The sequence below is a fragment of the Phyllostomus discolor genome, chromosome 13, assembly GCF_004126475.2.
Source record: "Phyllostomus discolor isolate MPI-MPIP mPhyDis1 chromosome 13, mPhyDis1.pri.v3, whole genome shotgun sequence".
NCBI lineage: Eukaryota > Metazoa > Chordata > Mammalia > Chiroptera > Phyllostomidae > Phyllostomus > Phyllostomus discolor.
In genome coordinates, this window is record NC_040915.2 from 17,949,458 (window position 1) to 17,972,567 (window position 23,110).

General features: G+C 37.7%; 1 protein-coding gene across 5 annotated transcripts in view; it reads left to right on the forward strand.

The window, feature by feature from the left end:
- Positions 1–23,110, forward strand: part of TCERG1 (transcription elongation regulator 1) — a 59,079-nt gene that overhangs the window by 34,740 nt on the left and 1,229 nt on the right. For 4 of the 5 annotated variants that reach the window (XM_028527158.2, XM_028527157.2, XM_028527159.2 and 1 more), the window contains 8 exons: positions 771–860; positions 8,589–8,707; positions 13,217–13,367; positions 16,827–16,991; positions 17,283–17,465; positions 19,755–19,934; positions 20,595–20,678; positions 21,989–22,089. In XM_028527158.2, the coding sequence (XP_028382959.1) occupies positions 771–860; positions 8,589–8,707; positions 13,217–13,367; positions 16,827–16,991; positions 17,283–17,465; positions 19,755–19,934; positions 20,595–20,678; positions 21,989–22,089 (1,073 nt within the window). Of the gene's footprint in view, positions 1–770; positions 861–8,588; positions 8,708–13,216; positions 13,368–16,826; positions 16,992–17,282; positions 17,466–19,754; positions 19,935–20,594; positions 20,679–21,988; positions 22,090–22,910; positions 23,005–23,110 lie in introns of all 5 variants that reach the window. The other variant, XR_004900497.1, reaches the window with a different exon arrangement.

The following is a 23,110-nucleotide window of genomic DNA, read 5'->3' on the forward strand; positions in this document are numbered from 1 at the left end:
TAAGTAATATAAATATGTCTTGCTAAAAGGTCAAATCTAAGGTTAGTGCTCATGCTGTGGGGGGGAGGTAAGGGGAGCCTGTCAAATGACTTTATCTTTTCAGGCAGCCTTTTTCTTGCTAATTTTATCATGTTTAACTTAATGCCATTTACTATCCTTTTAAGTACAAATAACATTAACATTTATTGGGTCATTAAATTTTGGTGAGTAATGTAAGACGAATATTAACATTGCAGAATGACGGAGTACTTGGAATAGGTAAGGTATACATAATTCTTCCTTTAATATCTTAAGAATGGCTTTTGATTAAAGAACTGGTACTTCATGATCTTATTATTAATGAAGCTTAATTGAGAAGGAGTTTCTTTTGGTTATATTCACAGACTCATTTGAATAAGTAAAATTGTTCAATTTTAAATCACGATATTGTTCACAAGATTGGAGCAAGCATTGAAAATTAAAATACAGATCTTCAAGGCTTTTTCTGATGTACTGATTTTTGAAATGTCACACAGTAGTGGTTATTTTAATGAGTGATTAGGTGTGTGTTATTTCTACACAATATAGAAATGTTCAGAGCCAATTAGTGTGGAAATTTGCTGTTGCTCACCTCCCACTGCTTGTCATTTATTAGTGATGGAAACTTCAGGATGGTTTTTATGATGTCTCCTTTTAAGCAGATGTCCTATAGATTTCAAGCAAAATTATATGACCTTTATGTTTTTAGAGCCAACTTAATCATGAAGGGCAATGCATTTTTTATTTTAAAGGTGTCCGCATTTTCAACATGGGAGAAGGAGTTGCACAAGATAGTTTTTGATCCTCGATACTTACTTCTTAACCCTAAAGAGAGAAAACAGGTAAAAGGAAAATAACATTATGTAAGAAGTGTGTATCACTTGCCAGTATAAATTTTTCTTTCATTTTCCTAACACAGTGCTTTAAAAAACACAGTTATATCTTACAACCCAGCCATCCTTCCTCTGTGTGGACATTTCTGCTGCAGAAGTGTGTGGACATGTTTGCGTGTGTGGACAAAGCTCTTGCCTCATGAACATTTTATCCTCATGCCTTGTACACACTGAGATCATATCTAAGAAGGTTTCAGAATTCATTTCAAGTGCATTTATTAATTTGAAAATGATGCTTTGGGGTGGAAAAGCAGCAAAATATAGATGAGTAAAAAGGGAAAGAAGGCTACTTAAAATTCTACCTAACGGATAGAACCAGCATTGAACACGGGTTTATAGCCTTTCTGATGTGCGTGTGTGTGTTGAGGATAGAAAAGAGTCACAGCATATTACGTCCCTCACACATACACAAAGTCCGATATCTGAGTGGCATCTTTCAAAATGTCTTTTTGCCATAAGTTTAGAGAAACGGGTGCTTCGGGGTCTCTGCTGAGCTAGAGTTGCTTTGTTACCATTTATTCTTGTGATGATTCACTAACACATATCATCTCACGGTGATTGCTTCTTCCTCTAAAGCATTGCACACTTCCAACTTGTATAATTATTGAATTACCTGTTTTGCCTCTCCACTGGTCTCTGTAAAAAAAATGGTGAGTATGTTGGATCACTTGCTACAGAGCTGTTGAGCTACAAGATTTCATTTGGGAACAGTAGTGTCCATCTTCCATGTTTGTAATTTAATGGTTGGAATAATTCTGTACACAGTTTGTGTTATTCTGCATGTAAGCCTAATTGAGAGTTTTTATGAAAAGGGGAAATTTACAGTATGCCAGACATATATTTTAGTACTTGTAACAGAAATACATGATTTTCCAAATATCTTTTCATCATCTGCATTTCAAGCACAGTATTTAAAGAAGAAAAAAAACAAATGATTTGTGTGTGACTGTCTCATTCTCACCCGAGTTGATGGCCTTATCAAAACCTGTAAATCAACCTTAATTCCTTAGTTGTCCTCAAGGTACATTTCAAGTCTGTCAGCAAATCTCCCTCTAAAAACTTTTCTCAGTCCCACCCCTTCACTGTTTCCCACAAACACCCTAACTCAAGCCACCATGATCAGCTGTCGCCGCCTGTGGAGCCTCCGATTGATCTCCCCACTGCCTTCCGGTTTTGCTCCTCCATAGTCAAGTTCTTTGTCCGCACAGCTAGACTGATTTTGAATTTTAAGTGACAATTTAAGGCAGTGTTCCCTTGCTTAAAATCTGTGCAGCACTTCCATTGTGTTTAGGACAGAATGGAACTATATGGCTTGTAAGATTGTGCATACACTTATGCCTGCATACATTTTGAAGCCCTTTTCTTAAACTTACCTGTTCTAGCCAACTGGTCTTGATATGCCTTGGAGAAGGCACTCAGGCACATTCTGGTACTTTCTATTCTCTCTGCCTAGAATGTTTTCTCCCTCAGGTGTTTGCACTGCGAGCCTGTCATTTCATTCAGGTACTCAAATGCCTTTGGGTCAGCCTGTCTCTCTGCCTTCTTTACTATCTTCATAGCAGTCATAGCTCTCATTGTCTAAAATTACCTGTCTTTTCCTTCTGTAGAAGGTAAATTTTGTGAGGGGAGGAACTTTGTCTTATGCATTGCTTTAAGTGTAATTCCTAGAACAATGCTTAACCTAAATATTGAAGACTTTAAAATTTTTTATGATTTCACTTAAGAATATTTATGGCACTGAGTATTATAGTTTCTGACTGAGTGGAATTACAAGTAAATGTTGAGAACTAAAATCCTTCTGAAGTTTGGAAATGTTTTGAAGATTCTCATTTTTTTTTAGAGAGAGGGGAAGGGAGGGAGAAAGGGAGAAAAACAGTGTGTGAGAGAAACATCAATCAGTTGCCTCTTGTACACCCCAACTGGGGACCTGGCCCGCAACCCAGACATGTGCCCTGACTGGGAATTGAACCAGAGACCTGTCAGTTCTCAGGACCTTTTGGGTTGCAGGCCTGTGCTCAACTCACTGAGTCATACCAGCCAGGGCAGATTTGGAAATATTTTGTAAGATGATAGTGTTACCTCCTTACACTTAAATGGAGTGTTAAGCATTGTTCTATTTTGAATAAAAACTCTACGTAAAGGTTATCAGGCCTTTCAAGTAGAAGTTTTTTGTTACTGTATAACTTGAGTATAAGAAATGAGAGAAAGGAGAAGTTAACATTTGGGTTTAATACATATATTTTTCAGTACTTTGTGAAATATTCTCTTGGGAATATAAAATCAAGGAGAAGGTAATTGAGTACGAGATTACATATTTGCACATAACTTCATAAAAAATCTGAAATTTGTGCTTTGATTTTAAAAAGCTTAATTTTCACTGAAAATACCTCAATGTAAAATTACATCTTTCAGTCTTGTTCGTTATCTGTAGAATATATATAAATACACACACATCATAATAAAAGATGTATTTTATATAATTGTTACCATAAATTTTAACTTCTAATTTTTCTTACTGTTTTTGATAAAAGGTTACTTAAGGGATCAGAAACATTTTTATTTGTTAAGACAAATTAAAATGTGTGGCATTTTCCAAAATAACCAGGCCATTTCCATGCAGGATGTTAAGCTCTGATGTAGGGAGAAATTATGCTAACATTTAAAAAATTAAGTGTTTTCATATAGTGTACCTTATTCAGAGCTCTTTAAGATTGAGAGTGTTGCGGTATGGGAATACATTACCAATACACCAGTAATTACTCATGATTGTCAACTGTTTCATCTAGGCCACTGTTTACCTAATCAGTATCAAATTATAAATTGAGTTACATTGATGTGAAAATCAAATAATGGAGATCTGTTGGAAAGGAAAGACTTGCTCTATACACTGAATATGCAGACAACAGTGTGTACTTTCTTTCCCATACCAACCAGTTCTCTAAGCACTAGCCGGGTGTCCTGCCATTAAATTGAATTCTGACAGTTTACCAAAAGTAGGCATCAGGCCTCACAGACTAGGGGCTCAGTCCTCTTAAGAGTGATCCCACTTCAGACACTAGTGACAAATTGTAGGTCCCCGGCTTACCCACGCTTCTGTTTAACTCAGCTGTGTTTCCGGGGTTCCCATGACGCTCTCTTCAGGTTAATTTGCTGTGAGAACTCAGGGAAATGTTTCCTTTTGTTTACTGGATCATTTTACAGTGAAGGATATATGCTAAGGATACAGGATGAACGGCAGATGATGAGATACAAAGGACAAGGGCTGTCCATGTGGAGTTGAGGCATGCCCCACTCCCAGCATGTGGATGTGTTCATTGTCAGGAGGTCAGGAGCTCTCTGCATGCCTTTGGTTAGGATTTTTATGGAGGCTTCATTACACAGGCGTAATTGATTAAATCATTGGCCAGTGTGGATTAAGCTCAATCTCTAGCCCCTCCCCCTGCAGGTTGAGAGTGGACTGAAGGTTCCATCCCTCTGATTACATGGTCAGTACCAGCCCCTGTCCTGTGGTTATCTAAAGGCTTTCCCAAAATCACTTCATTGACATAAACTTGGCTGTGGTGGAAAGGGGTTTGTTATGAATAATGAAGGACTGTTTTTTTTCTCCCTTATTTCAGGACCAGGACAAAAAACCAGATCACCTAGGAAATTATAAGGCATTTTAGGAGCACTGGTCAGGAGCTCAGGCAGACCAAATCTATATATTTTCTTCTTATATCACAGTGTCACACCCATATTTTGTAAACTTATATTGTGAAGAAAAATATACATATAGAAAAGTTGGGAAATCATAAGGGTAATTTCACAAAGTGAGCATACCATGTAATTAATTACCAGGCTCAGGAAATGAAAGCAGTCGTACAAAATGACTGAGTTCTAGAGATCTGTACAGCATATTGCCTATAGTTGACAGTACTGTTTTGTACACTAAAAATTTTGCTGAGAGCATAGATCTTAAGTGTTCTTATCAAACACAGTAATAAAAAGGGCAGGAGGAACCTTTTGTAGGTGATGGGAATGTTCACGTGACAGCTTGTGGTGATGGTTTCACAGATGTGTATTTACTTCCAAACTCAGGTTAAATATGTATAGCTTTTTGTAGGTCAGTTATACTCAGTAAAGTGGCTTTAAGGAAAAGGAAGAAATGAAATATTACCAGCACCCCCGGGGCTGCATTCCTTGGAGGATTAAACAGTATATAGCTCTTTAGTATGTGTGTATGTATTTGATTATGCCTATAAAGTGAACTGAACTAGGAATTGTTTTTAAAACTTAACTTTTATAACATTCTGTTCATAAGTTCATGTTATAAGAAAATAACTGCTTAACATAGAGAACATAAAGCTAAGTGTTTTGGGAAGAATGAACACTAATTAGGAAGAACTTGGAAGTGTAGCAGAACTCCTAATTTTCTATGCGATGTTCTCCTCAGAGAATGATTCCTAACCTTGGTGTGAGATGTAAAGTTTTCTCCCGTTTCTCGAGAGAAACTTCTTAATACTTTTTTATAAGTGGGAAAGTATGTACTGAGAAAGGAGAGAGGAATTGGAAACAACTCTCCCTCTCGCATCAGCACGCAAATACTTCATGATTTCCTGCAGTGCTATATTTAGAAAGTATTGAAAATGACCTACCTGTCTAGCAGGGGACCGGTGAGATAATTACAGACATTTCTGTAAAGCTGTTGAAGATAGGTGGGTACATGTTAGACTGACCTGGGAAGGTGCCAGCAGTATTTTAAAGAAAACATTTTTTGTCTTTTCCAAAGATACACACATGTACATATTTAGAGAGCCAAATAATTCTGTAAGGTATGTTAGGAGAAATATTAAGAGTTTTGCCCCAATTTTATCTACCTGAAGACGTTCCAGAGCCTTCTGACTTCCGTCTGGACTGGTTTCCCTCTGCACCTGATACACAGCTGTCATTTTTGAGGATGACAGCATTTTACCATTATCTTGGGGGGATTTCCTTCATCTCTCTTGGTTGTTTTGTTTTGTTTTAAGAGGATAAGTAGGGGGAGTTTACCTGTTCCCTACATTGTAAGTCCTTTCTTTCTTGGATTACTCCCTTTTGATGTGTTCCATTCCTATAGGAGCTTCTTGAGAGAACGTGCATAGGAAATAAATGGTGGAGGCCTTACATACTTAAAAATGTGTTTCTTGTATCCTAATTTGAGATTGCTTGACTGGGTTGGAAATGTTTTCCTTCAGGATTTTGAAGCCATTGTTCTGCTTCTGGTTTTGGTGGTGTTTTCACTGGTTCTTTTGTGTATGGACCTGTTTGTTTATTGAGCCTGTTGGATCTTTCCTCAGTCCTCAGTGTTCTGAAGTTTCATGGTGCTTATGTGCCCTGGTGGAAAGGCCTGTTGTACTGGGCATATGCTGGCTCTTTGAATGTGGAAACACAATCTCTCAGTTTTGGGGAGATTTTCTTGCATTACTTTTTTGATTTGCTTCTAACTTTTATTTTTTTCATTCTGGGACAGATTTTGCCCTTCTGGGATGGTCCTCAGAGTTTCTTACCTTTCTTACTCTCTTACATATTGTTTGAACTTTGTGGATGATTTTCTCACCGTTTTTGTCTAATTCTTCAATTAGATTTTTTAATTCTGTTATGTTTTAGTTTCTAGGAGTTGTTTGTTGAGTGTTCTTGTTTTGTGGTTTCGCTCTCAGTTTTGTGAGATAGCTTGCAATTTTTTGCCTTCTTTTTTTAAAATATCATTTTCCTGCATAGTCTTTGTTTCTACCAAGGTGTTTCTGTTTTGGTTTCTATTGTTCAAGATGGAACGTTGCCCTAGAAGTCTTATCAGCCCTGACTGCTCAAGATTAGGAGTGAGGCGCTGAAGCGCCAGCTCGGCTCCTAATGTCTAGCTGGGTTCTTATGATTGGGGCTTTATTGTAGAGGAGTGGTTCTTGGCCAGCGGCAGTTTGGTTATGGTAGCAGAAGGGGTGCTGCCAAACATTATCCTACCCAAAATGTCAAAAATGTTGAGGTTGAGAATTCCTGCTCTAGGGTTTGTTAAGGATCCCCTGGAGCAAGTAATTTTTAGGCTGGTCAGATTCTGGGTAAGAGGCTTCCTCTGGTCGTGACAGCTGGAGTGACAATTTTTGCTGCTCTGATTCTGAGCTCAGGAGCTGTGTCGTAATATGTATTGAATATGTAAATGTTTCCTTAGTTCCCTATGTTCTCAGTTTCGTATGCTTCATTCCTAATTCATGTTCCTCCTGCGATCTCTTTCACAATTGTGTAACTGCACCCACAGACGTATGTAAAGGAGTGAACACTACTATGTTCACATGAAGCTGTATGGACACTGAAATTTGGGTTTCATATATCATGAAAAGTTCTATTTCTCTATTCAGCAACCCCTTAAGAAGGTCAAAGCTATTCTTGGTTTGTATAAAAACAGGCAGCAGGCCAGTTGGGCCAGCAGACCATGATTTGCCAACACTTGCTCTAGAGAATAAGCACTTACTTGCCTTTTACTGATGAAGTTCAGGAGTGGCAGTGCCCCCAGGTGCATAAACTTGGCAAAGGGGATCTAGGGATTGAACTGCTTCCTGAATAGCCTTATTGTAGCAGTTCCACGTTCTCACCTCTGTGGGTGTCTGGTGCCCCGAATCCCTGAGCTGTTGAGAGTTCTTTAATAATAATAATAAAAAGGGTTCCCTACCTCCCTCTCTTCCTTTTATTTCTTTTTAGAGCAATTATCCAGTGATTTTAATAAAAGTGGGTGGATACTTTAGAAGTTCTTGGTCTTTAAGAGAAACAATTTGTTTTTCATTAATTCCTTTGTTTTCATCACTGCTGGTTTAGGGTCAGCTTTCCCATGTCTGCCAAATCCTTTACAACTCGTCTGTCTGCTTTCCGTCTTCCAGAGCCCTGTTTCTCTTTTTTGCGTTTCCTTGTTCTTATTATAACTTTAAAAAAGAAACCCCTCTACCATCATTTTATTAGTGTTTGTAGAAGGCAGGAAATAGATGTGCATATTCAGTTAGCTTTGACTATAAATTATTAAGTGTGAAACCCCGGCCAGGTAGCTGATCCGGTCAGAGTGTCATCCTGATACGCCTAGGTTGCAGGTTTGATTCCTGGTCAGGGCACATACAAGAATCAACCAGTGAATGTACAGATGGGTATAACAAAAAAACAATGTGTGCCTGTCTGTCTTTTGCCCCTCTTCCTCTCAATAAATAAAAATAAAAATAAAAAGTGGAGAAAAATAGAATAGATGTAAAGCACGGTTATTTTGGTGAAAATTATGTCTTAAAGAGAAGCAGAGAAATAAAGTTAAATGTAGATTCCATACTATTAATGTTTTTTCTAGAAGGGATTTGATAGGATTGTGATTTCTCTTAAACATTTCTAAATTGCTTGAAATTTTTTAAATAAATGTATTCAATATGTAATCAGGAAAAATAAAAATTAAAGAGGCTTTTCACTTTTTTCTATTCTGGAAGCCTAAGCAGAAGGTTGTATGCTTTTATAATACTGTCGACGAGAGCTTTAAAGTGAGATTGCTATAGATAATCTGCATATAATGGAGTTGCCTATTCTTTTCTTATTATAGATTGGGCAGAGATGAGTTAGTATTTTTTTATAGATTCCATAGTATGGTAGTTAAATTACCTTTATGAATGACTAACTTGTCAAATTGGTTTATTTTTGTGACAGGTATTTGATCAGTATGTAAAGACCAGGGCAGAGGAAGAACGTAGGGAAAAGAAAAACAAAATTATGCAAGCCAAGGAAGATTTCAAAAAAATGATGGAAGAAGCAAAATTTAATCCAAGGTATGTGGTCCATTACTGCCCACTGTCAAACGATGTGTGTGTTTTCTCCTAAGGTCAGTTTAAAATGTGTATCCATGTATATGTATGTGTGTATGTGTAAATGTATATATGCATATATGTGAGCTATTTTGGAGGTTTGGATACGATCACTGATTTCTGCTTTTCTGATCTTCATCCCTGATCTGTGTCCTGTGGAGGAATCCCTGGTGCTCTGGGAGAGGCACTGCTTTTCCGAAGGAGACCTTTGTTTTAAATGTGTTCCTGTGGGAACAAGTTTTCATCCCTAGAAACCGGTAAATCATAGAAAAGGCTGTCCCTATCTTGTTAAAGTTTTACATATAATAAATTGCAGAGCAGGGAGGGATATTATTTTGATTGAAGTGGTGAAGGACCTTGCAGTTTTGTAAGTGTCTGGGTTATAGTTTTATCCAGTGTTTTTAATTGATTATTAATATGTAGTGAATAATGTAGTGGGCTGAAGAAAATGAGACATTTTAACTTATGTGCCTAGCATTATAATAACAATAACATCAGTTATTGGGTATTCTTTTGTGTGCACTTTAGGTGCATATGTATATATATCTTCAAGTGCTTGTGTGTGCACAGGCACATATATTATCTCATTCAATCTTTAAAACAGCCACAGTGATTTAGGTGCCCGTGTCATACCTCTTCTACAGAGAAGGGAAGTAAGACAGCAAATTAAGTAACTTGCACGCGTGAATGTGGGATTTCAGCCAAACTCCAGTATGACACAGGCGGTCCGGGCAGGAGAATCACTTTCTTATTTTTGCCTTAGTTGTAGTAGTAGGTGGTTGTGAACACCCCAGAACATGGAGAATTTCTAAAACTATAGTTGGGACTCATGGAGTCTGGGTTAAGTAACACTTTTTATAAGTTCATCTTGTTTTAAACGGTTCTTTTTGTCAGTGGAGCTATGTTGCTTGAGACAGTATCTTTGGTATTATAATTTTGTGTTTGAACTATGAAGAGAAACCTGCCGTGGCATTAATACAAATTTCAGAAAATAAAGCTAACAGAGGATTTGTGGCTATGAAGAATGTCATAGTTAGTCTTCAAGGGGTGATCGATTTTCAGACTCACCAGTGGGGCTCGGGCTTTTTCTTAATCCAGAGAGTGAGTTTGAGTTCATGGATGACAGTAGTTGACACTGGGTTGTAAAGGGCATTTTTAGAGGCAGTTGAGGAAATTTGAATATGGATTGTTATTACATGATATTAAAAAATTAGTATGCTTTTCCTGAGTGTTGTGGTTGTGGAGAAGTATTTACTCTCAGGAGATACACGCTGAAATATTTATAGATGAAGTCTCACGGTGCCTACATCTTATTTTCAAATGATTCAGCAAAATGTAAACTATCCCTTTCATGGATCTGGGAAGAATTGAGACTCTGAAGGTGTTTTCCTTTTGTGGATTTGACAGATTAAGTGTTGCTGTATCTCAGTACCATCCTGATGTTCTTTTGGAGCAACTCGACTTGTTAGAGCAATCTGAATTACACAGCTTACTCCAGAAAAGAAAGTCATCAGGCACATAACTAGAAGCCTTAGCGTTTGGGGCATTGTGCTGTTACGTGTTACTGTATCGATACATTTAATGCTAGCCTAGAGATTAGAACCAGTTTTGGTAAGTAGTGGAAAATAAGGAGAAATGACTGAAAATTGAGAAAATACTGTCCACTGATCTAAATTTCTTTTTGAATTGTGAAAAGACTACCATCACAGAAACTCCATAGTAGAGGGTATTTTGTTTTTTGTTTTTTTTTAAGATTGTATTTATTTTTAGAGAGAGGGAAAGAGAAAGAGATGGAGAGAAACATTAATGTGTGGTTGGCTCTCATATATCCACAACTGGGGACCTGGCCCTCAACCCAGGCATGTGCCCTGACTGGCAGTTGAACCAGTGACACTTTGATTTGCAGGCCGGCACTCAGTCCACTGAGCCACACGAGCCAGAGCCTCTTTAGTAGAGTTTATAGATGTAAAGCACTGGAACTTATTCCAAGGGAAAGAATGGGTGGGGAGAATTACTTTAACTTCAGTGTCTGTCTCTTCTTTGTCTTTTTTTTTTTTTTTAATACAATTTCAAGTCAACTCCTGATCATTGTATTTTTCCTAATTCTTTACCACCCACCAATATCTACCCCCCTCTTATACCCTCCCCCCAAAAAGGATTTTTATACCATAAACTCAAGTCTTTTATAATGTAGTACTTTTTGGAGTTAAAGGATGAGTCAGATAAAAACATCTCTATGGCAACTTAATGCTAAAATTTCATTTTAGTCTGTTCTGGTAAAATATTAATTATTTTACCTATTAAAAGTAATGTAAGTATAAAATAATTGAATTCACATTTTTACATGTTACTTTTACATTTTTAAAAAGGTTTTTTTTTAATCATAGTGTTGCTTTTTCTGTCCTAAAATTTTGAAAGCAAGGTGCTTGATTTATCATGAAAATAAAACAGATTGAATGGACTACATATGGTACCTTTTGTGGGATACACTTTTACCTTAGAGTTTCATTATGGTTACATATCCATTGTTCAAACCAGCTTTGTGATATATCCTGTTGTTTAAATTATTCATGTAATGAAATCAGAAACTGTGAGTAGTATCAGTCGCATATAAAAGATTATTAGACTCTGCCTTTGTTTAGCAAAGCTTAAAAATAGCCATTGTTACCTGTGAGCAGTGCTCCTAATCTCCAGTTGATGTTTTAAATTCTGAAGTTAACCAGCCGGTTTTTTCTTTATAATTAAAGCTTGTATAATTTGCTTTATTTTTTCCCCTCTGAAAACTATGGAAGTGTTTATTATATGAGTGAATTATCATTATATAAAGTAGAAGCCTCAGCCCTGGCTGGTATAGCTCAGTGGATTGAGCATGGGCCTGCAAACCAAAGGGTTACCTGTTGGATTCCCAGTCAGGGCACATGCCTGCGTTGCAGGCCAGGTCCCCAGTTGGGGACACATGATGGGCAACCACTCATTGATGTTTCTCTCCACCTCTTTCTCTTTCCCCTCTCTCTAAATAAATAAAAAATAAAAATCATAAAAAATAAAACAAAGTAGAAGCCTCAAATACTAAAATATATCCAAATGTATGAAAGTTTTATAAATGCTTTTATTCATAAGGAAAGTTTTTTTTTTTTTTATGTCTTCCCTCATTAGTTCTCATACACCTTGTCTTTGTATTTGGGCTGCTTGGTGTTTGCTGAGCTTTTTTTGATGTATACATTGATGTCTGTGTCCTCGTTTGATTAGATAATTGTTAACTGCTCTAACTTCTAGTTACTGATGCTTTACTCTCTTTATTCTTGGGTTAAGCCCATCAAGTGATTGTGTCAGTTTCTTTTTAATGTTTTCCATATCTGCTCAGACTGCCTATTTGTTCACTCACCATGTTTGCAGTTCTTTGAACCATTTTTTCTTTGATTTTTTCAATATAATTAAGTAGTTTTAAAGTATTTGCCCACAACAACACCTGAGTACCTTGGGTTTGATGCCTGTTGGTTTTTAAGCTTTTTTCTATGGATTATGTGTTTCTTTGTATGTTCAGTTATTTTTAATTGAATATTGGAAATTGAATAATTGGTAGAGACTCAAGTCTGTCATCTTCATCTGAAGAGTGAATTCACTCTTCAATTACTGTCTCATCACAGTAATTTTAGGTTTGATTTTATGTTTTATTAGTGTGGATCTCAGAAACTGGAGGGCATTTCTCTTAACTTTCCAACTTTGTCTCCCTTGTGGATCTTGGATCTTTGTTGTCCTAATACTGTCCCCCTCCCCCCAGCACTCCTCAGTCTCTAGTGTCTCTCCTTTGCTCCTAACCATGTAGCGACATGGTACAGGGACTGGCTTTTTTCTGCCTTTGTACAGCTCAGCCTTGCTCTGGACTCATTGGGAATCCTATGTGGCATCCTTCTTGGGCACCCTTTCTATAGCTTCTTTCTCCAGCATTTTAGCACCCAAACTCTGATCTTTGCTGCTTCTAGCTCATTGAGACCATTGTGCTCTGCTTTGGACACTAGTCCTCTGCACCTTGGGAAATTGTCCCAAGGCAAAGGGCAGTGTGGCTTACCTCAGTTTTACTCTACCTGTTTGTTGTCTACTGCTTGAACTCAGGTGCCTTATGTATTTTGTCCCGTTTTGTAGTTGCTTATGGAAGAAGAGCAAATTCAATAAGAGGTAGAAGCTGGACTCGGCTGCATCTCAGGATAGAGCTAGATGATCTCTTTAAGTCTCTTAAAGCAAATTGCATTTTTTGCTCTCCAGTGTGTGGATCCTCCCACCACCATTCTGATAGTGAACAAATCTCTAACCACATTACCTTTAGACTCCTTTCTGTAGCTCATTGTTGGCTGTTTAGCAGGGGTTGGGACTGTGTCTCTTTGGCACACAATCTTGCTGGAAAAATGACTGCGATGTCTTTCTGCAAGCAGAAATAGCTCTGCCAAAGCTAGCACACTTGCCATTTTGTTACAGAGCTACTTTTAGTGAATTTGCAGCCAAGCATGCTAAAGACTCGAGATTCAAAGCAATTGAAAAGATGAAAGATCGAGAAGCCTTGTTTAATGAATTTGTGGCAGCTGCACGGAAGAAAGAGAAAGAAGATTCGAAGACCAGAGGTGAGAAGGTAAGATGGTTTTGGTTCCAGTGGTAGGACTGATGGGAGTGGGAGAGGGAAGGGACTCAGCGGGTGCTGTGTTTCTGGCATCATCCATGAGTGTAAACAGCTGGAGCCACGTTTACTGTTTAGCCTTTTAAGTTAATTTTTATAATTGTTTATATGTATATATTCTGCCTCTTTGCTTCCATAATGCTTATCTTAGTAGCTTCACTAAACTACATAGGTTTGCTTTAAATTGTATTAATACTGAGCTGCCTGGTAAACCCAGAACTGGTTGTTGGGCCTGTCTGTTCACTAGCCAGCGAAGTGTCTGCTAAGATTTCAAGATTCTTTATAGGTGGTTACATTTAAGTTTCAAAAGCTTCTTTATCGTTTTTGCCCTCTAAAAGCATTTTAGTGACTTTTAATCTTTTAGTAAACATATCTTATGTATAAATTATTGCTTATCAGAATTAAAGGTCAGCGATTAAAGATTAATGAGATCTAAATGTCGTTTGCAGCAGTGTCAGGAGCGGAGAGGAGCTCACCGCTGAGGGGGCTGGCACAGGCGGGGGTGGCGGGGGGTGGTGGCACCAGTGGGTGTGGACCATCAACGCAGGCGGCCACTCTCCTTAGTGTCCCTGTTTGCTTGGTGATGGAGAAGAACCACCTCTGAAGCCTATTCATTCTTGACACTTAAAATTGCCTCCTGTTCTGGGAAGTTAGACTGTTACAAGTTCTATTAAATGTTAGGGAAGTAATACCACTTTTGTTGAGAAGAAAGCCTCTTTCATTGAAGAAAACAGCAGTGTTAGATGAAATAACTTGTCAGAAATACCTGAAATTTGGCCTCAAAAGATTTTTCCAGAATTATTTCAGTATTAACATTTTTGTGTGTGTAAACTGATTATGCTTTTCAGAGGAAATGTGCAAAATCATATTCTTATGTGGTATAGCAGTTGATGAGAGTTGTGCCCAGAATGTGTCAGTTAAAGTAAGAAATTGAATAGACATTACAACTAAATCAACCCTAATACATTCAGCTTTATTTTCTTTTGATTGTAAAATTTTAATTCTTTAAATTACAACTTTGGTTTTGTGCTGTTACTAAATTTTTTGAAAAAGTAAAACTTTCTCAGCCAATTTAAAGAATGCAAAATCAGTTATTAACTAGACCATGAAAGCATAAAACATCTTTAAGGGTTTAAATGTATTATAGTGTTTGGTTAATGAAGTTTGATCACATTCTTCATGACTTCCTCTGTATAATCTTATGAAGTATGTTGTATATGTTTTTTGTTGTTGCTTTAATCCCATGTTAACCTTATGATTGAAGAGTAAGATTGGTACCAGTATCATGCTGATATGTTGGAGTTCCTTTCCTTATTCTTGTGATTCTCTAATGGAATCAGTAGCTGCATAGTAAAAGTTCAAAGGTAATTACTTGCTGAATCCAAAGCCTGTAAAGGACATTGACTTTCAGTGAAATCCCTTTTTCTTTTTTCCTTTCAGTGGGGATTTTCAGGCTAAAGGGTGCATTTTCATGTAGCCTTCACTGGTAATTTTCCATTTTATGAAAAAATACCCGCAAAACTCTATTTTTACTAGACTGTTTATTTGCTAGAGTAGCTTCCATAAAGTTTTTACTAAAATTTTATTATAACCAGTTTTTATAAAATTGTGGTTCAAATAATTTACCTTTTGGAACAGCACATTTGAAGTTACACATTTTCTTCTTTCAAATTTTTTGCTGAACAACTTAAGTGTTTTTGTTATAGTACATAAGGCCAAGCAAACTATTTCTCCCTATTAAATTAAATAGGCCAGATGGTAAGGTACTTTCATATTTGGTAAAAAAGTTTTATTTAAAGTTTACTTTGACTATATACATCACACATTTTATGAACTTCGATAATTTTTATAAGTTTTGTATGTAATATTTGAAAATCATTTGGTTGATATAAATTCCTATGGCTTGGGAAGATTCCTATTTGATAAAGCTTGCAAGTTTTTATTTAGTATGAATTTTATAAATTTTGCCTTCTAGTTACCATGTGCGTTTAGGATTGGGTATTCATCTGTCAGGTACAAGGTAGAGAAGGTGAACAGTAAATTCGTTACACCACTGTATCAAGTAGTTTCTTTGTCACTGCCTGAAAATGCTGGGTTTATGCGTATTTCTCACTAATCCAAACAGAGTCAAGAGCCAGGTTGAGCAGCTCCACAGCTGATTAGCTCTTTGTCTTTTAAAAAATTCTCTAATGTAGAAACGGTTTGCTGGAACCTTACAAGGGTTTTCCAGAAAGGGTATTGACTTCCCTTTTAGTCCTCCAATAGGAGAAATGAGGTTATAGGATGAAATGAGACGGTTGGAATAGGCAGGAGGAATGATTCATTTATTTTGTGTGCACACACTTTAAATTCTGATTCCGTTCCTAATTTCTCTTTCCCTTGGTGAGGAGGGAAGGCAGCATTTTTAATCTCTGCGTGAAGAAGAGGCTCTTGACTTGGTCAGAAGAAATGACTTGGCTAATTGGGTGTCTTCCCAGGGAGGAATACAAACTTAGATGAGACTAAACTTTAAAACAGCTCCTCAAAAGTGCCAAAAATAAACGCTTCATTTATCCCTTCCTTTCCCTATTAAAAAAAAAACTTTATAAATACATTTTGGGAGAGGGTTTCTAAGTATTGTATATGTTGGTACTAAAGGATTAATCTTATTTAATGCTTCTGGTATAATATTACTAATTTGATACTTCGGTTGTTATGTATGTTATTTCATTAACATATTCTTAGTTATGTATTGGTAAAGGCAAATGTGTTTATGACTAAAAAGTACAGAAAATCTGAATGTAGTTTTTTTAGTAATTAATTATGACAAAGATAGAAATTCTGTAATTTTCTTATATATAAGGATAAACACATTGCTCTTTTTTGAAACTAAAATATAAAAATTTATTTTTTGTTTTTAGACATTTGACAGTAGTTTCAGATTTATAATGGTTAATAAGACTTGGTGCTCAACTATTTCTAAATTCCCCTATTAATTTCAACAAAAATTTTATTCATCTGCTTTTTTAAATAAATTATTCTTACTAGCTTTATATTAAAAGACTTTACTATCAGTTTATAAGCTGGGTTTTAGCTAAAAATAAATGCAAATTTATATTCCTTATGAAAACATGGTAGTTCTGAGATCATATGTTACAGACAACATAAACGTTTTTTATATATCTGAATAATTTCATTGGAGAGTATGATTTGTCTAGAATTTGGTATATATTTTAAGTGATAGCCCATATGTATGTTGATTTTTATATTTCTCATGAAAGAGCAATTCTAATACTGTTACTAGAATTTATTCTTATTTAAGTGTGCTTAAAAAGTTATGTTCATTTTTGAGGCAAGTGAACTTTGTTTTTAGTTGTAAGCATTTAGATATGAGAATTTCTCATTGTTTTTCCTTCATTCTGTTTTGAAATGTAGATTAAATCAGATTTCTTTGAACTATTATCTAATCATCACCTGGATAGTCAGTCTCGATGGAGCAAAGTAAAAGACAAAGTAGAAAGTGATCCAAGGTACAAAGCAGTGGATAGTTCATCAATGAGAGAAGACCTTTTCAAACAGTACATCGAAAAAATAGCCAAGGTAACCATTGTGTTTACTTGTACTGGAACCATGAAAGAATAAAATCCTTAATTGCATTAGAAAGGCATTTATTGCTGCTTGTGGGTTTGGTGGGAGGTTTGGGAATTTTCTTACTGATATTCTTAATATGGGAATCTCTAGTAGTTGATCTGAAAAGGAGGTGCAGTGTTTAGATATATAGTCTTCTTGGTAAAAAGTAGGTTTGAAATTTTGTATTTGGCAAACTGAGTTTTATTATGGAAACATTGTGATGCAATTGGTAAAAAGCATAACATAATTTCACTTTTACAGAATTTAGATTCAGAAAAAGAAAAGGAGCTTGAAAGACAAGCCCGCATTGAGGCCAGCCTTCGAGAACGAGAAAGAGAGGTTCAGAAGGCTCGATCAGAACAGACGAAAGAAATAGACCGAGAAAGGGAGCAGCACAAGCGGGAAGAAGCAATCCAGAATTTCAAAGCCCTTCTGTCTGACATGGTATATATGCAGAACTCTTCTACTGTCTTTGCTGCCGAGTCCTGGGTGTTAGAGATCTATTTCATTATCTCCTGGTGGACATCTTAGTATTCTTTAAATTGAGTGGTACAGTTTGTTTATTTATAAAGTATATTAAAACTGAGTACTTTGTATTATCCCTGTTGAAATAGGCAACTCCCTAGTAGGTGTTTAACATTTTCAGAAGTTAATGTTTTGTATATATGAAAAGTCCTAGTCTTTCAGTGTTGAAGCTCTATTTTTATTTTGATGGAAGTCACCCTAAATTATTATACACACAACAGGCCATAGTAAGAAACAGAGTGTTCTGGACCTAACTTGCCTTTTTGTTGATGGTTTGGGGTCATCACTGTGATGGCCACTTAGTGCGCATGGAGATGGTATGAGATGTAGGACTAGAGGTGTGCTGCTCCCAGGAGATAACCTGGGATTTTCTTGAAAATAGTTCCGTATTACCTGCAGGTGTTGAGGTATGTAGGGTGCGTTGTCCCTACAGTGAATGTCCCAGACTGTTCTGCTTATTTTTTCCCCTTTCTTGTTGCCATCTTTCCTACTGTTTCTTTTCTTTCTGTCAGTGGGACTTTTCAAATCACTTCTGTCAGGTCTTTAGATTTCTTCCCTTGCTTCTTCTCATCAGTTTTCAGTTTCCTCTCTCTTCTCTGGACAGATGGACTCGTTTCCTCATTTCCCTCTCTGCCTCTGCATCTCCGAAATCCATCTATCTTTCCCTCCCTCCTTCCCTCCCTCCCGCATGTGCGCGCGCCCTTCCTTCCTTCCTTCCTTCCTCCCCCCCCTTTCATTTATAAAGATTTTATTTATTTAATTTTAGAGAGAGGGGAAGGAGAGAAACATCAATGTGTGATTGCCTCTCATGCGCCCCCTCCTGGGGACCTGGCCCACAACCCAGGCACATGCCTTGACCAGGAATTGAACCAGCAACTCTTTGATTTGCAGGCGGCACTCAGTTCACTGAGCCACACCAGCCAGGGCTCAGATTCATCTTTACTGCAATCACAGGAATCTTTGTAAAAGGCAGATCTGATTTTGTGACTCTCCCCAGTGCTCGCAGAAGGTTAAGGTTCTCCTTACGCTTATGCTTAGGCCCACATTTTGCCTTCAGTCTCCTTAGCGTGATATAAAAGACTGTTCATTCCTTGACTCTCCTGCCTTCGTATTACCTTACCTACTTTGGTTTCCTCTCTTGTCCCCTAATTAGTCTCTAGCCTCGCCGAACTTAACCTTTAATGAACCATACTTCCATTTAAAGAATCCTGCTGTTGCTCCTTCTAGTCCCTCAGCTACAGTGCTTTTAAACTTCCCACCACAGTTGCAAACTTCCTCATTCTCCGACAGCAAACTCAAACGTCTTGTCTGTGAGACCGATCCCAGCCCATTGGGCAGATCTGATCTCACCGTTGCTTTTATTACCCTTGTGTTCAGCGTGTATCTCTGCAGTACTTACTAATGTCATTGCAGCTGCTGGCGTACAGTGCCTGTCTTCCCTAAAAAACCGAGCCCTTGGAAGGGAGGACTTGCTTTGTATTCCCAGTGCCAAGCACAGTATTTACCTGACACGTATTTAGATGCTTCATAAATACTGATTAAATAAATGTTTTTGTATTTTTCCTTTTTCTTGCTTTTCTATTCATCCTCACATTTCTTAGCATTGGCAGCAGTGACTTAACTGCTAATGCCGTTACCAACAATGCAGCTTACCTTTCTTCTGGTTGGTGAACCAGTAAACCTGTCTGGTTGTCTGTTTCTGGTCTCCTTAACCACGTCAATTCTTGCCTATACTTGGAAATGTCACTTCCAGTATATATTGTAGTTGATAAGCCCCTATTTGAGCTCAGGATTTATTGAGTGGGGGGTGTGTGTGTGTGTCTGTGCTCGTGCGCACGTGCTGCTTGGTGCTACAGTAAGCCATGTATTTCTTGTTTGATTTGTATCCATCTCTTGTAGTAGAAGTGGGTAAGGTGTTAAATAGAGTACCTGAGTACTATTAAAGTGATTAGAGACCACGGTTGGTGGAAGTTATCTTCTCTTCATCCTTCATCACCTCTGAACATATACTCAATAGGCTGGGTGCACTCTGAGAAATGATTTCTGGCTTTAAGGAGCGGATTTTTGGTGACTGCTTATTAACTGCTTAACTAAGGTGAAGTCACTAAAAACTTCTTTTATTAAATGTATCATTCCTAAACAAATAAGCCTTTCAATGTTGAAGCATGGAAACATAAATCTGGTGATAGACACGGCTCTCTGTTTCAGGTGCGTTCTTCAGATGTGTCGTGGTCCGACACGCGGAGGACTCTGCGGAAGGATCACCGCTGGGAGTCTGGGTCCCTGCTGGAAAGAGAGGAGAAGGAGAAGCTCTTTAACGAGCACATCGAAGCACTTACCAAAAAGAAGAGGGAGCACTTTAGGCAACTTCTGGACGAGACTTCTGCAGTAAGAGTCTCTTATTTTAATCTAGATGAATCTTTGTTAATAATTCCAAAAGGTAAACATTAGCGTGATTTTTAGTGTCTTAGTCTTTAGCTCCATTATTGGAATTCATGGGTTATGACACTTCTAGTAAAATGTCGATGATGTACTTACTATTTAAAGTTTATTTCTTTTTGTGGTTTTCAAGTTCATATCTGCTCCTGTGGCTACTATTCAGAATGTCCTTAGCATGTGTGATCAATCATCAGTCACTCCTTATATACTAAATTTATTAAATTCCTTCTTTTGCTCCATTTTCAATTTGGTGCAGAGCCCCTTATTTGTCATTATGTGCACTCTGTTGTCCAGGGTTTGCTCCTGTTTACCTGCTCTCTTTTGGTGCTGATTTCTTCCAAAGTTAGGACTTTGCACCTAGAGATACAGGGTTTGCAGGTGATTGTCTTAGGCTACTTTGAAAGTATGGCCATGAAAATAACTCTTGTGGAATCCAGCACAAACAAACTGCGTTAAAGCTGCTTCCCTGTCCCCAACTAGTCCACTTAGGCTTGACATTCCAGGAGACTGAGGGTCAGTGTGTAATGTTACATACCATGTGTGCTGCAGTTCAGCCCCTGGGTTAAAGTGTGCTGTGTTCATGCTTTTTATCACCTTGTCTTTTCAAAGATTACCTTAACATCCACATGGAAAGAAGTAAAAAAAATCATTAAGGAAGATCCTCGGTGCATTAAGTTCTCCTCCAGTGACAGGGTAAGACGATTTTGTCCTGAGGGGGTGTGTGTGTGTGTGTGTGTGTGTGTGTGTGAGAGAGAGAGAGAGAGAGACTGACTTTATAAATATTAATTAGGTGCTTATTTAGTATCACTAGTATACTGACCACAACTAAGCTGATGGTTTTATGTGAATAACCTTCAAGTGTATGAAAAATAAATCTGAGTTTTAAGTTTATATTTTTTCTTTTCTTGCACAATATATTAACAGGACAGCATAGCACAATGGAAACTTTAAAAAATTAATCCTTGGGGCCCTGGCTAGGTATCTCAGTTGGTTAGAGCATTTTCCCAATACATCAAGGTAGTGGGTTCAATCCCCAGTCAGGACACATGCAAGAAGCAACCAATGGAATGCATAAATAAGAACAACAAATTGATGTTTCTCTCTCCCTGCCTTACTCTCTCTTTAAAATTAATTTTAAAAATGTTTAAAAATTAATCTGTCCCGGCTGGTGTGGCTCAGTGGATTGAGTGCCAGCCTGCAAACCAAAGGGTCACCGGTTCGATTCCCAGTCAGGGCACATGCCTGGGTTGCAGGCCAGGTCTCCAGGTGGGGCCACGCCAGAGGCAACTGCACATTGATGTTTCTCTCCCTCTCTTTCTTCTACCTTTCCTCCCTCTCTAAAAATAAATGAAAATCTTTGGGGTTAAACTTAACCTGTGTTTGGGATTTTAGAGAGTCAATGAAGACATAGTTTTAATTTATGTTATAGCCAGGATCCACTAGATAGACATATTCAGGCAGGCAGTTATCAAAGCGCCTGACTTAAGCTGCACTTGTAGAACACCGTAATGTGATCTCTGGTTCTTACGTGTTCCTAAGACCTTGGAGTAGAGGAACCTCAGTTACCTGAGGTTTGTGAGCTGAACCCTGTTCTGGTGCTCTCTGACTCCTGTGTAGGAATCAGACTGTTAGTGAATGAAACAGTGAATGGTGTCAGAAAGTGTAGTTTACTACAGTCCCTTGTATCCCATCATTCTCTTTTCCTGGTTGGTTTCTCTAGCAGAGCCCAGAAACCCCTAGATCTGCTATTCTTATTAAGTTGTATTTTAGACATATGTGTGGACCACAGAGTGTACGAGGCTGGGTAGCGTGGTGGACTGAGCTGAGAGATCCAGTCCCAGTTTCTAACTTTTCTGATTGTTTAGAATTGATAATAAAGTCTCCTTTTTTTTTAGCCCAGAGAGTTTCTTCCCTAACAATTACTAGAAAATAAATGTACCTTATTGCCTTTTTCCCTCTAATCTTACTGTTGTTTTTTGGATTTTTTTTTTTTTTTTTTGCAGAAAAAACAAAGGGAGTTTGAAGAATACATCAGAGACAAGTACATCACTGCCAAAGCCGACTTCAGGACGCTTTTGAAAGAGACCAAATTTATAACATATAGGTGTGTGCCGTGAAACGTTCCATGTCGGCAGTTGTTGTCTTTACTAGTCCTCACTCTAACGGCCAGAGCATACTATGCATTCACACACATGTTGACATTATTAATTTTTAAGAATAAGAAGCAGCCAACTATTATCAAAGGCCAAAGACAGCCAGCCCATCTCTGCCTTACTTTTTTTTTTTTTTTTTTAAAGAAAGGGCCCAGATGTCGATTCTTATTTTGTGTTACCCATCCATTCACTTTTTAAAACAGACTTTTATTTTTACTTCACTGCTTTTTCAGGAGTCCCCCAACTATATAAGAATTGTATTTCATGCAGAGACTTTTAAAATAATCCTGCACTACTCTAGATAATCCTTCAATTATCTTTGACTCCTCTGAAGACTATTCAGTGTTGCTGAACCATTCTCAGGCTTGAAATCGTCTTATTTAAGCTCAGTAAAAACATTTTTTCTCAGAGGAAAGCAGTTTGCTGGATACTTTAAAAACACTTAAATCATAAGATCAGAGCTTTAGAACCAGATTTCTCTGTAGCATGCCCAGAGTGCCCCCAGCCCCAACGATCTGGTGTTAGAACAGTCTGGCGTTGTTAGTAATCTGCGCAGGAAACCGTGGTTGTTTCGTGCTCCAGCATTTCTTCCTTAAAAGAGAAATCTGAAACATCTTAATGAAGGGTATGTGCACGGGAGGATAGATAGTGCTGAGGGTGTGGTTTTTAGGTATTTTGTCATTGGATTTTTTGGTCAGGATCCTTAATGTTTTGCATCAGCTTGGGCTTTTAAATTAGATGTGAAGTAAGACTTCTTTCTACATTTTTATAGTTAATTTAGTGAAAGATGTGAAAGTGAAAGCTTGTGAAAGATGCTGGGATTGGCAGCCCCGCAGACTGAAGTCCTCTGTTCATCCACAGAACAGGTACAGCACGGGCAAGATTTACCCACCCACCCTCAGCCCTGATCTGGAGGGACCACCAGTAGGGGCGGGAGGGTAATGCAGCTTCTGAGGCCCTTTCACTCCTTGG